General features: G+C 35.0%; 1 protein-coding gene across 1 annotated transcript in view; it reads right to left on the bottom strand.

Annotated features, from left to right (window-relative positions):
* The window catches only part of SHQ1 (SHQ1, H/ACA ribonucleoprotein assembly factor), a 113,118-nt gene that overhangs the window by 89,809 nt on the left and 8,151 nt on the right, over positions 1 to 15,158 (bottom strand). The window contains exon 5 of the mRNA XM_039851773.1: positions 9,348 to 9,460. Coding sequence (XP_039707707.1) covers positions 9,348 to 9,460 — 113 coding nt within the window. The remainder of the gene's footprint in view (positions 1 to 9,347; positions 9,461 to 15,158) is intronic.

Here is a 15,158-nt window from a genome sequence, read left to right as displayed (position 1 = left end):
TATGCTCCCAACCTAAGACTCTTGAAATATACAATGCAATTACTAACAGAACTAAAAGGAGAAACAAACCAAAACACTATCGTAGTAGAGGACCTAAATACTCCACTGTCAGATAAGGACAAATCATCTGAACAGAAAATCGACAAGGAAATAACATCCTTACATGATACATTAGACCAACTAGACTTAACTGACATTTACAGAGCCTTTCATCCCAAAACAGCTGCTTATACATTCTTCTCTACTGCACATGGAACATTCTCAAGGACTGACCATGTACTAAGACACAGAGATAGCCTCAACAAATATAAGAGGGTTGAAATCATACCAACCATATTCTCTGATCATAATGCTTTAAAACTAGAGATCAACTGCAAAAAGAAATCAGGAAGAACCACAACTACATGGACATTAAATAAGATGCTACTGAAGAATAACTGGGTCAGAGAAGAAATAAAAAGAGAGATCCTAAAATACATAGAAACGAATGATAATAATAGTACAACATTATCAAAAGTTTTGAGAAACGGCAAAAGTGGTCATAAAAGGAAAGTTCATATCATTACAGGCCTACCTCCAAAAACAAGAATGAGCCCAAATAACCTAATGCTTCATCTTAAAAAACTAGAAAAAGAAAAATAAATGAAGCGTAAATTCAGCAGAAGGAAAGAAATCATCAAAATTACAGCAGAAATGAAATTGAAAATAAACAAAAAAAAATAGTAAAAATAAATGCAACAAAGAACTGATTCTTTGAGAAGGTTAATAAAATTGACAAACCCCTGGCTAGACTTTAATATTAAAGAAAGAAGAGAAAGGACACAAATGATCATACAATACTATGAAAAAGTATATAACACCAAATTTAATAACCTAGAAGAAATGGACCAGTACTTAGAAAATATAACATTCCTACACTGATTCAAGAAGAACCGGAAAATCTAAATAGACCCATCAGCAGTAAGAAAATGGAAACAATCATCAAAAACCTACCAAAAAGTAAAAGTCCAGGACCTGTTGGCTACATCAGTGAATTCTACCAAATATTCAAGGAAGATTTAATATATACTCTCCTCAAATTCTTCTAAAAAAAGCAAACAGGAGGCAATACTTCCCAACTCATTTTATGAGGCCAATATAACCCTGATACCAAAACCTGGTAAAGATAACACAAAAACAGAAAACTACAGACTGATATCTCTCATGGAACACAGATGCAAAAATCCTAAACAAGATACTAGCAAACTGAATACAGCTTCATATTAAAAAGATTATACACCATGATCAAGTGGGCTTTATCCCAGAGGCACAAGGATGGTTCCAAATACACAAATCAAATAATGTGATACACTGTATAAACAAATTAAAAAATAAGAATCATATGATCAGATCAATAGATTCAGAAAAAGCCTTCGACAAGACACAGCATCCATTTATGATCAAAATACTTAACAAAATTGGTTTAGAAAGAAAGTACCTTAACATAATAAAGGCCATATATGACAAACCCTCAGCCAACATTATACTTAATGGTGAAAAACTAAAAACCTTTCCTCTCTGATCAGGAACAAGGCAAGGCTCTCCACTATCACCACTGTTATTCAATATAATGTTGGAGGTCCTAGCAAGTGCAATCAAGCAAGAGAAAGATATAAAAGGCATCCAAATAGGAAAGGAAGAAGTCAGACTGTCACTATTTGCGGATGACATGATTCTCTATAAAGAAAACCCTAAAGACTCCACAAGAACACTAATAGAAACAATAAGCAAATACAGTAAGGTTTCTGGATATAAAATCAATGTTCAAAAATCCATAGTGTTCCTATTTTCTAATAACATAGTGTCAGAAAAAGAATTTAAAGAAAAATAATTCCTTTTGCAATTACAACAAAAATATCTAGGAATATATCTAATGAAACGTGAAGGACCTATATAATGAAAACTATAAGACTCTATTAAAAGAAATCGAAGAAGATACAAAGAAATGGAAAGATGTTCCGTGTTCTTGGATTGGAAGAATCATAATATAGTTAAAATGACCATATTACTTAAAACATTATACAGATTTAATGCAATCCCCATCAAAATCCCATTGGCATTCTTTAAAGAAATAGAACAAAAAATTATCAGATTTGTATGGAAGCACAAAAGACCCCAAATTGCCAAAGCCATCCTGAGAAAAAGGAATGAGGCTAGAGACATCACTCTGCCTGACTTCAAATTATACTACAAAGCCACATTAATCAAAACAGCATGGTATCGGCAGCAAAACAAACGCACGGACCAGTGGAACAGAATCGAGAGTCCAGAAGTAAACACATATTTATAAGGGCAAATAATTTTTGGAAAAAAAGCCAAAAACATACAGTGGAGAAAGGAAAGCCTCTTCAATCAATGGTGCTGGGAAAACTGGAAAGCCACCTGCAAAAGAATGAAACTAGACTGTTGTCTATCACCTCACACCAAAATTAACTCGAAATGGATTAAGGACCTGAATATAAGACATGAAACAATAAATTGCGTAGAAGAAAACATAGGAACAAAACTCAAGGACCTTGAACTTAAAGAGGATTTTATAAATTTGACCTCAAAGGCAAGGCAAAAATAAATGATTAGGACTACATGAAACTAAAATGCTTCTGCTCAGCAAAAGACATCATCAACAAGGTAAAGAGACAACCATCCAAATGGGAAAATACATTTTCAAGCAAGGCCTCTGATAAGGTTCTAATATCCAAAATATACAAAAAACTCATACAACTCAATAAGAACAAAAAAAAAAAACAAACGATCCAATTAAAAAATGGGCAGAGGACCTGAAATGAAACTTCTCCTCTAGGGAGGTCATACAAATGGCCAAACATATGAAAAGATGCTCAACATTGCTAGTTATTAGGGAAATGCAAATCAAAACCACAATGAGCTACCATCTCACACCTGTTAGAATGTCTATAATCAACAAGACAAGTAATAACAAATGCTGGAGAAGATGCGGAGAAAAGGGAACCCTCATACACTGCTGGTGAAACTGAAAATTGGTACAGCCACTAAGGAAAACAGTATGGAGGTTCCTCAAAAAGCTAAGAACTGATCGACCATATGATCCAGCAATCTCTCTACTGGGTATTTACTCCAAAGACTTGAAAAATCCTATCTGAAAAGATATTTTCACACCAATATTCATAGCAGTATTATCTACAGTGGCCAGGACATGGAAGCAAATGAAGTGTCCTAGATAGATGACTGGCTAAAGAAGCTGTGGTATATATATACAATGGAATATTACTCAGCCATAAGAAGAGATTAAATACTGCCATTTGCAACAACAGGGATGGACCTTGAAATAATCATACCAACATAAAAAGTTGAAAATCACATGATATCACTTATATGTAGGATATAAACCTAAAAGCAACAAATAAATAGGACAAACAAAAACTCATGGACATGGAAAATGGACTACTGGTTCCCAGAGGGGAGGGGAATGGCGGGGGAATAAAAAAATAAAATGTAAAAAATAAAAATAAAAAATAAAAAAATTAAAATTAAAATGGTAAATTAAAATTAAAATTAAATTAAAATATTAAAATTAAAATGGTAAATAAAAATTTAAAAAACATAAAAAAATAAAAAAATAAAAACCGATTTTCTCAGGAAGGTAAAAAACACCCTCAGCAAGAAAAACATAACTTGGCTATAATTAGCAAAAGAGAAAAGGCTACAATTATAATTCCAAAAGGAAAGAAATAGATAATAAAAAAACAATAAAGATAATAAAAAACAATAAATGGATCACCTACATGCCCAGCATTCTGCTGGACTACAAATCGTAGCGGGGAAAAAGCATACACTGCATCCAGATATTATAATAAAGGATTTTAAAAAATAATAATAATCCAAAATCATTCATATGTAACTTTGAAATATGTAATTTTTCTATATATTCAATTTACCTCACTGTTATGCTTTATCATGAAATTAAAATGAGTTTTCCTTAAGTTCCCTAAAAACCTGACGTGTGAAGACACCATGACTTAGAAGGAAGCCAAGTCAAACAACTTCAAAATGTCACCTATTACATTAATGTTATATTATGTGTTACATGTGTATATTACATTACATACATAAATGTGTAATATAATATATTCAATGTATTGTCTGCATGGTAGATAAGAATTTAAAGTAAATCCTTTTCTTCTACTGTGTTAACCATTATGAACAACAAAAAGAGCAATGACCTTAAAAAAAGTTTTAATTGAAAAAATTTAAAAGAATTTACTTCCATTTCATTTAATATTAACCCATTTGGGTGAGTGAGTCAGCTACTATAAATAATGATTAATGAATAACACAAAAATTATAATTAACCAAAGTCTTATAGCTACCAGAAAAGTCACTAAGTACCTTTAACACAACTCTCACTCTCTAAACTTGCCCATGACTAAATTTAAACAACTCATGTAGGAACTCTTCCTTGAGAAATGGAAAAAACATTTCATGCATACTATTAAAGAAAATGAGCTTCTAGATAAAGAAACAGAAGATGGAGAAAAATAAAGGCTGCCTATAATATCACACTGCTAACTATATACAGTATTCTAATTTCCTAATTCTCTCAGGCTATATAGTTATTCTTCTAGTTTTAAAAGAAAGAAATAGGCAGTTCTTCTAATTAAGCTACCTCCCACTTGAAATTTCAGTCTTGTAAAGCTCATTCAGTTTTCATGCTTGCCTGTGAAAGTTGCTGACAATGAAATTTCTGCTTTAAATATTCAGCATGATTTTTTAAATAGGTTTCTTCTAATTATTCTTCAGTGAACCTTTAAAACCACAATTGGAGAGATAAAGGTAATTAGAAATGTCAATGTAAATGGATTTGAATTTCTCAGATGTCCTCCAAAATATAACACTCTGCTTTTACCTAATTTCTCTTAGGATGTTGAATAGATCAATCACTTATCACAACACATCACTCAATGCATTTGCATATCACAAGATATATTTCTGCTATTCCAATTAGTCTTCCACTGTATCATAGGAGATAGAATGTTAATCACAAGAGCAACAGCAGTTAAAATGCAACAATGTACAAGGAAAGGAAATAAAAAATTATAAATGGAAAGACTCTTTTTCAAGTCTTGACCAAACCACTTAGTAATGGTGTGACCTTGGACAAGTCCCTTAACCACATAATAGCCCTTGATAAGCTGAAAACATTATACAAATATAAGGGATATGATAAATTACAGCTGCATATATAACAGTTTAAAAACTGTTGGCCCAGAATTGGGAAGACTTATAATTGAGGTCTAAGTCACCATACAACATACATCCTAGGAGAGCCCAGCACTTGCAGAGGCCAGGTGACAATCAAATCCTTGGAAGAAGTGTTAGCTATCATGGCCAATAAAACACATCACAGTCTCTCCTCAAGTGATTATTTACTTATCCATTAATTAGATAAGTTCCTTGGACAAACATAAGCCTGATAGAGATGCACTATGGCTACAAAACACAATTAATACAGGTGGGAAATAAAATATAGCAAAACTTAAAATTAGATTTTATTTATACCTTATTAGAAACAATAAATATTTGTCAATTCGAAACAGATTCTTGATTACTGGTGCTAGTGAATGAAAATGTTAGGAAAACCTTGGATCAGCCAAAAAATGCAGTAAATGTAGATTCAAATTCTTAAAGACTGTTAATCACAACAAAAAGCCTACTTAAGAGAAGTGCAAATGTTCTCAAATTTAGTGTTCTATTTTTCAGCCTGGAGAGGAAAAACTCAAAGATATTAAAAGAGTTCTCTGTTGCTGGAATGAACTGCTAAAAAACAACATCTTACAAAGACCACAGAGGTATAATGGTTGTAGGTTAATTCAAATTTCAGTTAAGGTTTTGAGCCATCATTAATTTCTAGAACCCAAAAAGCACATGCCTAACATACTTAAAAAGACACTCAAAAATTTTTATATAGATGCCAGGTAAATTATTTAATCCTCAAAAACTCAACAATTGAGTTCCGTCAGGTTAGCAGAGTAGAGAAACACTGTACCCTCCTCATATGTTCGGCAGTCAAGTAGCCAGAATCTTCAACTTGGAAAAACAACCTTGAGTCACATCCTTTGGCCAAACAGAAACAACAAACTAATAGATCTATAGTCGCAGGAGAGAGATAAGCAGGCTCAGAGAAAGTTCCTGTGTTGTACATGCCCATCAGTTAAAAGAGCTCTGTTATAGTTAATTTTCCTCATTATCAAAGTAAACGACATGACCCTAGGTGGAGATTTAAGATGCTAATGACACATACAATGCATGAGGTAGCAAGTAGGTACACTGCATAGGTGCAGTGTAGGAACCACCTTGACGTATTTTGGGGAGGTAAAAAGAAAAGAAAGGGGTGGTCCCTAACCCCAAGAGTCCATTAAACTGCTATACCTGTAAATCTTGGGACTCCATATCCATTTTCCTCCAGAGGGTACTCCATTGGTATATCAAGCTTTCGCTTTAATAAACCTGTCTTTCTACAAAACTGTTTCGCCCACTCTTGATTTCTATCCTGAGAGGAGCAAGGACACTTGTGCCAATAACACCAGAACACATGAAAATTACAACTAAACTACAGAACAACAATCTTCGAGAACTGCCTTAAGTGTTTCTGAACAGAAGTCCCATAACTAAGGACATATAGAAGCCACCTAGAGACTGATAGGAAAGGTGGAGATGCAAAATGAGCTGATTCCACACCCAAGTGTGGTGGTTAGCAATTGGGAAGGATATCTTGATTGCAGAGCTCACCCAAGGAGCAAGTGGCCCAGCCCCATGCCAGGTTCCCTAGCCCAGGGTTTCAGTGCTGGGAAGAGAATTCCCCATAACTTCTGGTTCTGAAAACAAACAGATATTATGGCTGAAGGAGATGGAGGGATGCCAAAAGGTCCAGGTGCTCCTCTTAAAGGGCCTGTGCACAGACTTGCTCGCTGACAGACTCATTCACTCTGAGCTCCAGCACTAGAGCAGCAGCTTGAAAGGCAATGAGGACATACGGGGATGATATGAATTATCTGGCTTCAGGGCAAGGGCTATCTGGCTTCCTTGACAGAAGTGCTGGCAGAAGCCATTGTTCCTTTGTTGAACCCACCCCCCCCAACCCAGCATGCACATGCAGGTGGGCAACATATCTGAGTCTCTATCAACCTAACGTCCTTATCCCTGCCCTGGTGATTCCCTGAGACCCAACCCCACCCAACTTGCAGGCTCACGCAAGCCTCTTCCAGTGGCTTTTTCATATAAATGGCTGTCTTGGCTCATGCTATGGACTATCACAAATTTCCCAAAGGTTCACAAACCCCAAAGGAGGTGCATTGGCTCTCAGCCAACAGCAATCAAGGCTCAACTACAACAGGAAGGCACACACAACCCACTGAAGGGAGACACCTGGAGCACTTACTACATAAGGCCATTCTACCAAGATTGGGATATATAACAGCTCAACCTAATGCATAGAAACAAACACAGGGAGGCAGCCAAAAGGAGATGACAGAGAAGTATGCCCCAAATGAAAGAACAAAACAAAGCTCCAGAAAAAGAACTAAACAAAATGAAGACAAGCAATCTACCAGATGCAGAGTTCAAAACACTGGTTATAAGGATGTTCAACGATCTCAGTGAGAACTTCAACAAAGAGACAGAAAACATAAAAAAGAACCATTCAGAAATGAAGAATACAATAACTGAAAAGAAGAATACATTAGAGGAAATCAACAGTAGATTAGATGAAGCAGGGGGCTGAATCAGCAATTTGGAAGATAGGGTAGCAGAAAACATCCAATCAGAAGAGATAAAGAAAAAAGTATCAAAAATATGAGGATAATTGATGATGCCTCTGGGACAACATCAAGCATTCCAATATTCGCATCATAGGGGTACCAGAAGGAGAAGAGAAAAAGCAAAGAATTGCAAATCTATATAATGACAGAAAACTTCCCTAAACTAGTAAAGGAAATAGACAAACAAGCCCAGGAAGCACACAGTCCCAAACAAGATGAACCCAAAGAGGCCTGCACCAAGATATATCATAATTCAAATGCCAAAGATTATAGACGAAGAGAGAATCTTAAAAACAGCAAGAGAAAAGCAGTTAGTTACCTACTAGGGAGCTCCCATAAGACTGTCAGCTGATTTCTCAACAGAAACTGCAGGCTGGAAGAGACTGGCACAAAATATTCAAAGTGATGAAAAGCAATACCTACAACCAAGATTACCAGCAAAGCTATCTTTTAGAATGGAAAGACAGATAAAGAGCTTCTCAGACAAGAAAAAGCTAAAGGAGTTTATCACCACCAAACCAGTATTACAAGAAATGTTAAAGGGACTTCTTTAAGAAGAAGAAAAAAAATCAAAAATATGAATAATAAAATGGCAATAACTGCATACATAGCAACAATTACTTTAAAAGTAAATGGATTAAATGCTCCAATTAAAAGACAGGGTGGTTGAATGGATAAGAAACCAAAGCCCCTACGTATGCTGCCTACAAGAAACTTACTTCAGATCAAAAGACATACACAGACTGAAAGACAAAAAAAGATATTTCATAAAAATGAAAACAAAACAAAAAGCTGAGGTAGCAACACTAAATGTCACTACCTGTGACATTTAGATTCAAATATCAGGCAAAATAGATCCAGCAATTCTACTTCTGGGTATTTATCCAAAGAAATCCAAAACATTAATGCAAAAAGACTTATGCATCCATATGGTCATTGCAGCATTATTTACAATAGCCAAGACACAGAAGCAACATAAGTATCCATCAACAGATGAATGTGTAAAGAAGAGGTAAATATATATGATAAATATTACTAAGCCATAAAAAAGAATGAAATCTTGCCATCTGCAACAACATGGATGGACCTAAAAGGTATTATGCTAAATGAAATAAGTGAGACAGAGAAAGACAAATACTATATTATTTTACTTATATGTGGAATCTAGAAAACAAAATGAACACTAAAAACAAAAACAAACTCATAGATACAGAGATTTTAATGGTTGCCATAGGGGTACAGGGCAGTGGGTCAAAAAGGGGAAAAGATTAAAAGGTACAGCTTGGTAGTTACAAAATAATCACAGTAATGTATAGCACAGCATAAAGAATACAGTTGATAATATTCTAATAACTTTGTATGTTGTCGGATGGGTACTGTATCTATTGGGGTGATCACTTCGTAAGTTATGTAAATGTCTAATCACTATGTTGTACAGCTGAAATTAATATAATATTCTATGTCAACTGTAATTAAAAAACAAAAAAAATATTTGAAAAACCCCTCAATACTCACAGATAATGATCAGGATCAAATTTGGCCAACTCAGCAGCCAGGCGTTTCCGTCTTCGTTCAGCTGCAGGAGTAAAATCCGGATCCTTAATATCGATAACATCACTGAATTCATCCTAAGAATACGAAGAAAGAATAATTTTTATCTCTGATTTTAGCACTGAAAGATCCAAATTTTACACAAAATGCTGAAACACAAGAAGAATCTAATTGATCAGTAAGCCATGATACTTCCTGTGACATTTAGATTCAAATCCAGCAATGTTTGTTAAATATCTACTACTTGCCAGGCCATATTGGAAGTTTTCACATTAATTATTGCATTTAATCCTCATAACAAATTTTTTAAAAATATATTAAGGCTATAAAAGTTCAACATAACAAACAGAACAGAATAAACCTCTGCAAGCAAGCTGGAACATTTAATTCTCCATCATTCTCCATTTACTCTTAGAGATTTGAAGTTATTAAAGGCATGTTGAAATAAACTTCTATACCCAAGATGGAGCTCCTATGTCAGGTGCCATGTAAGCAAACTAAAACTTAGATAACTTTCATGTCCCTGTAAATGTTTTGCTTGACCAGAATTGGAGTATATTCAGTAAGCCAACCCCCAAACGCCAAGCTAACTCTGGATTCTATATTAATTTATTCCTCTTCATCTCAAACACGGTTGACTAGGTGGCCTCAGCCAATAGTTTCTATTTTTCTCTTCCTTGTTCTCTATTCTTTATCCTATAAAAGCTTCCTGACTTCTGCCTCATTTTGCAGTTCTGTGAATGGAGTCTACCCACTTCTTGAAGTGTTAAAGTTTGTATCACCTAAATTGCCTTATTTAATCATTTTTTAACAGACAAAAAGATTTGAATATCAGACATCTACACATAGACTTTCCTTCTTTCTTTCTATGGGCGAGCTCAGTTGGTCTCAAGGAGCACAATATAAAACACACACAAAACTGTGTACATTCTATTTTATAAGCAGATTTACGAATTTTTAAGGGCAATTTTTTTTTAATTACGGTGACATTGTTTAGCAAAATCCAGTAAGTTTCAAGTGTACAATTCTACAGTAAGACATGTATATATCACATTGTGTGTTCACTGCCCATAGTTAGATTTCCATCATCATATATTTGACCCCTTTTAACCCATCTACCTCCTCGCATCCCCGTACCCTCTGGCAACTACTAGTCTATTGTCTATGTCCATGAGTCTCTTTGTTTGTCATGTTTGTTGCTTTCAGGTTTATATCACACATATAAGTGATATCATATGGTTTTCAACTTGGTCTGACTTATTTCACTTAGCATGATTATCTCAAGGTCCATCCATGTTGTAGCAAATGGCAGTATTTCATCTCTTGTTGTGGCTAAGTAATATTCCATTGTATATATGTACCACAGCTTCTTTAGCCAATCATCTATAGTAGGACACTTCAGTTGCTTCCACATGCTGGCCACTGTGAATAATGTTGCTATGAACATCAGTGTGCAAATATCTTTTCAGATAGGATTTTTCAAGTCTTTGGAGTAAATATCTAATAGAGGAATTGCTTGATCATATAGTAGATCAATTCTTAGTTTGTTGAGGAATCTCCATACAGTTTTCCACAGCAGCTGTAACCAATTTGCATCCCACCAGCAGTGTATGAGGCTTCCTTTTTCTCTAAGGGCAATTTTGATATAAAAGATTTTCTTTTGAAAATTTAAAATCTAATCCTAAATAATATTCAACTTTACTGTAATCATCTTCACCTAGGTGTATACATATTGATATGTAGTATGTTTCCTAAAGCAAATTCCATAGAAAACAGGTGTATTAGGAAAACTGCCTAAGATACCATCATATGGTCTTTTTTCTTTTGACTGGAATTATGAAGTAAAGGAACATATACACTGCAAAATATTCCTAAAACCATACCTTTTTTTCTGTCTTCATCCTCCCATTCAAACTAACAACCCCAAGCGAGAAGTACAGAAAATAGAAGAAGCTTAAAGAATATTACTGAAAAAAAAATCAAGGGAAATAACTTGGTAGAGTTGTACAGGCATACTATTAAAACAGATTTATAAATGAAATGACAGGTTAGTGCCCAATAATCAGGCTTAAAGTCCACTGCTGTAAAGCAAAATCACTTCAATGAAATGAGCTACACTGAATTGGTCAGGGAGAGACTTACAGACTCCCCACATAATCAAAATTTCTGCATTAAAAAAACATCTCTCATCTCTACGATAATCCATTTAGCTTAATATCAACAACATTTAATCTAAGCACATTCTAATACAATGAAAGGGCCCAGAGACCTTTTTGGAAGTCACAATCCAGAACATTTTAATACTTCTAAACAAACATTCTGGGCAAAAACTAGATTATTTGCTATCCCCAAAATTATAAAAATGCATATTCCAAAAGTTCTTTTGCGATCTACTTTTTGGAGACTTAAAATGTATTTTCCTATGAAAATGTTATAAATAAGACAATCCACAAGTTTATTCAATTTAATAAACTTGAAATAGAGTACTCACAATGCAAATTAATTAACAAGCACTCAGCAATGTTTCCATTGGAAAATACTTTCAGAGTTCCAGTTTAATCCACCAGAAACGGCTCTTCCCCAAGTCGCGCAAGGTAGATTCTTCCTTTCTTCCCAGCCTTCCTCACCTACTGGAAATTAGCTCCTCCAGCCATAGAGCTGGAAAGGGCATTGAGGTAAGCCTTGGAGTAGACAAGTTACGCTGTACCTGCAGGACTTAACTCAGCTAGATGAATACTATGATAGCCATTTCCTGCCTATGGATCTCAAGTCCCTCTCACTAGCACCCTTGAGTCACTGCTTTCTTCTTTCTAGCCCCAAAGAGTTCCCTGCACATGTACACATGCACACAGACACACACATAGCCCCACCTCCAGCCCCGCGTCTCCTGAAAGTAGCCTGATAAAGTAGAAAAAGTATGACTTTGGTGTTAGACAAACCTGAATTTATTTATTTAAAAAAATTTGTAAAGTATAATTGGTATATATTATATTAGTTATATTACTTTCAGTTGTACAATATAGTGATCTGACATTTTTATACCTTACAATGTAATCCCACTAATTCTATTAAACATGTTACTGTGCAAACTTATCACAATATTATTGACTACATTCCCTTTCACCTTTTTCACCCATCCCCAACATACCCTCCCCTACGACAGCCATCCCTTTGGTCTCTATTTCTATGAGTCACAGAGAACGACAAAAACCCTACGGTTTCATTTATATGTGGGATCTAAAAAGCTAAATAAATGAACAAACAAAACAAAAACAGACAAACCTGAATTTAAAACCCAACTCCAGTCTAAGTACTCAAACCTTCTGAACCTCAGCTTCCTTACTGTAAAAATGAGTCTAGTGACTCTTCCATCCTGGGACTGGGTATAAGTTTCCTCTTGCTGCTATAAGAAATTACCACAAACTTAGTGGCTTAACACAACATACATTTCTTTCTCTGGTAGTGCTGGAGGTCAGAAGTCCAAAGTCCGGTTTCTTACTGGAGATTTCAGGGGAGAATCTGTTTCTTTGCCTTCTCCCCATTATAGGCTGACTATCCTCATTTCTTGGCTCATCGCCCCACATTTTAATGCCTTTCCTCCTTCAGCTTCCATAATCACAGGCCTTCTCTTTTTCACTTTGACTCTCTTACCTCGCTCTTATAAGATCCATGTGATTAGACTAGGTCTCCCTAGATAATCCAGGATAATCTCCCCATCTGAAGTTCCTTTTGACATGTAAGGTTAACATATTCCCAAGGCCCCCAGTATAGCTGAGGGAAGGAAAGAACCAGCAAGCCAGAGTCCTGCAGATGCTGACAGCAGCAGTCATGGGAGCTTGCTGGGTTGGTGGCCAGAGACTCTAGGATTGTTGCTGCTGGAAGCCACCACTGCCAGAAGCTGTTGTGAAGTCCTGACTTTGAGCAGCTAGGGCAGTTTTCCAAAGGCACCCTGATGGCTGACAGCAATTTCAGAAAGGAAAAAAAGAAGGGGATATGTGTGAAGGCAGAGGGGAGGAATGTTGAAATATATTTGTTTCAGCAAAAATATTTTTATTTTCTTCTTATTATCAGTATAAAATACAAAACTTCATATGCAAACCCTGTGTAAATGGCTGGAGGAAAAAAACATGAAAGACTATACTAGCCCTTCCATAAACGGTTAAATTATTCAATTAAGAGAAGATAACTGAGTATTGGAATTCTGTTTTACTTTCTTTGTTCTATTTTTATAGAGACTACATATTGCTTTTATCAGCAGAGAAAATAAAGCTATTATTTTTTCATTTAAGGGAGAAAAAAGAGACTGGAAAAATAATAGTAAAATATGAGTACTCAACAAAACTTTACAAATATTTTATCATCCAAAGGCAGAAGCAGTGAAACTCTAAACCTAAGAGAAAATACTATTTGAGAAAATGGTGATGTCTCCTAAATACATAATTTCAAATTAGAAGAAATGTTCTCAAAGCTCTTATTTACGCTGGAATTGTTTCAGTTTCTTTTTGCTACTATAGTCATAGGAAAAAGGTCATATTGTTAATCTTATATGATCACTCAGTTTTTAACTATGTTGTATGAGTGTCACAAATAGAGCATCTATAAATGCAAAAGAACTCTGCAACTAACACTACTTATGTAAGATTTTTGTGGCATTATCTCATAAAACACATCTACCCTAATACCTCAAGGAGGGTATCCTTTAATTCTTGGCATCTTGATTCACATAATTTTCGAAAGTTCTGATATTTCTTAACTGTCATGAAAGACATCAAAGTCCTCAAATTTAATTCATGTAAGAAAACAATATTCATTAAAGACTACATATGTCAATTGGAGAGTCCACTGGTAAAATATGCACATATAATGGCAATGATGCCATGACAGAATAGTAATGTGGAACCAATATATACAAGAGCTCAGCATAACCCCCAGCACAGGGACATGCATGCTCAGTAGATGTTAGCTGTTGCTGCACAGACACTGGAGGTTCACATCTGTTACCCAAATTCCCTGATGAAGGGTAAGCTTCAGGATTCAAACTCTTTGAAGAGTTCAGAAAAGTAATATGGTACACATACATGCCATATTTTATTTAACCCCCTCCAAGAAGTCTGGGCCAGCACCCCATATTTAAATACATGACTATTTCTACAGCAAAATTTTTGAATGGAAATAAAGAAACTATTAAAAAACTCGCATCAGTTCAGATCAGGTTTTGCCACCAAACTAAATATAAGAAAACTTTTAGTTTCAGAACTTTTTGTGATCCCAGTATTATATACATGGGGCTATAAACCTTTATTATTAGTGGTATTACTATTTATATATTACCCCTGAGAGCTCTGTCACAAACACAGCTTTTTTTTTTCCACATGGAGAAAAACATGCATTCAAGCTGTTTAGAGTAGCAATGTTCATTTCATTAAAATTTGAAGAAGAGTTTAATGATTTTTGACAATCAAGCTAAATGCTCAGGAATAATAAACATTAAATTCAATGGTTCATTTCTGACAGAGAAACAGAGGGATGTAATCAGGAAAGGATACACAGAGCTCCAACTGTGCTGGTAATATTTAATTTTTTAAGCTGGGTAATAGCTATCTAGGGATTTGGTATATTATTTAAGGCATTCAAAAAGATACAAAGAATATTTCAATATAACTTTTTTCTTAGATCAGCCTAAATTACTTATTTAGTAAACGTTTTCAAGAGATAGAAGAACTTCTGACCTAACAGGGACTTGGTCTAGGCTCACATTATGGCATTCCTGCATCT

Source organism: Pteropus medius, unplaced genomic scaffold (genome assembly GCF_902729225.1).
Source record: "Pteropus medius unplaced genomic scaffold, Ma_sr-lr_union100, whole genome shotgun sequence".
Classification (NCBI taxonomy): Eukaryota; Metazoa; Chordata; class Mammalia; order Chiroptera; family Pteropodidae; genus Pteropus; species Pteropus medius.
Note: the sequence above shows the minus strand (reverse complement) of the source record. Positions and strands in the feature narration are given on the sequence as shown.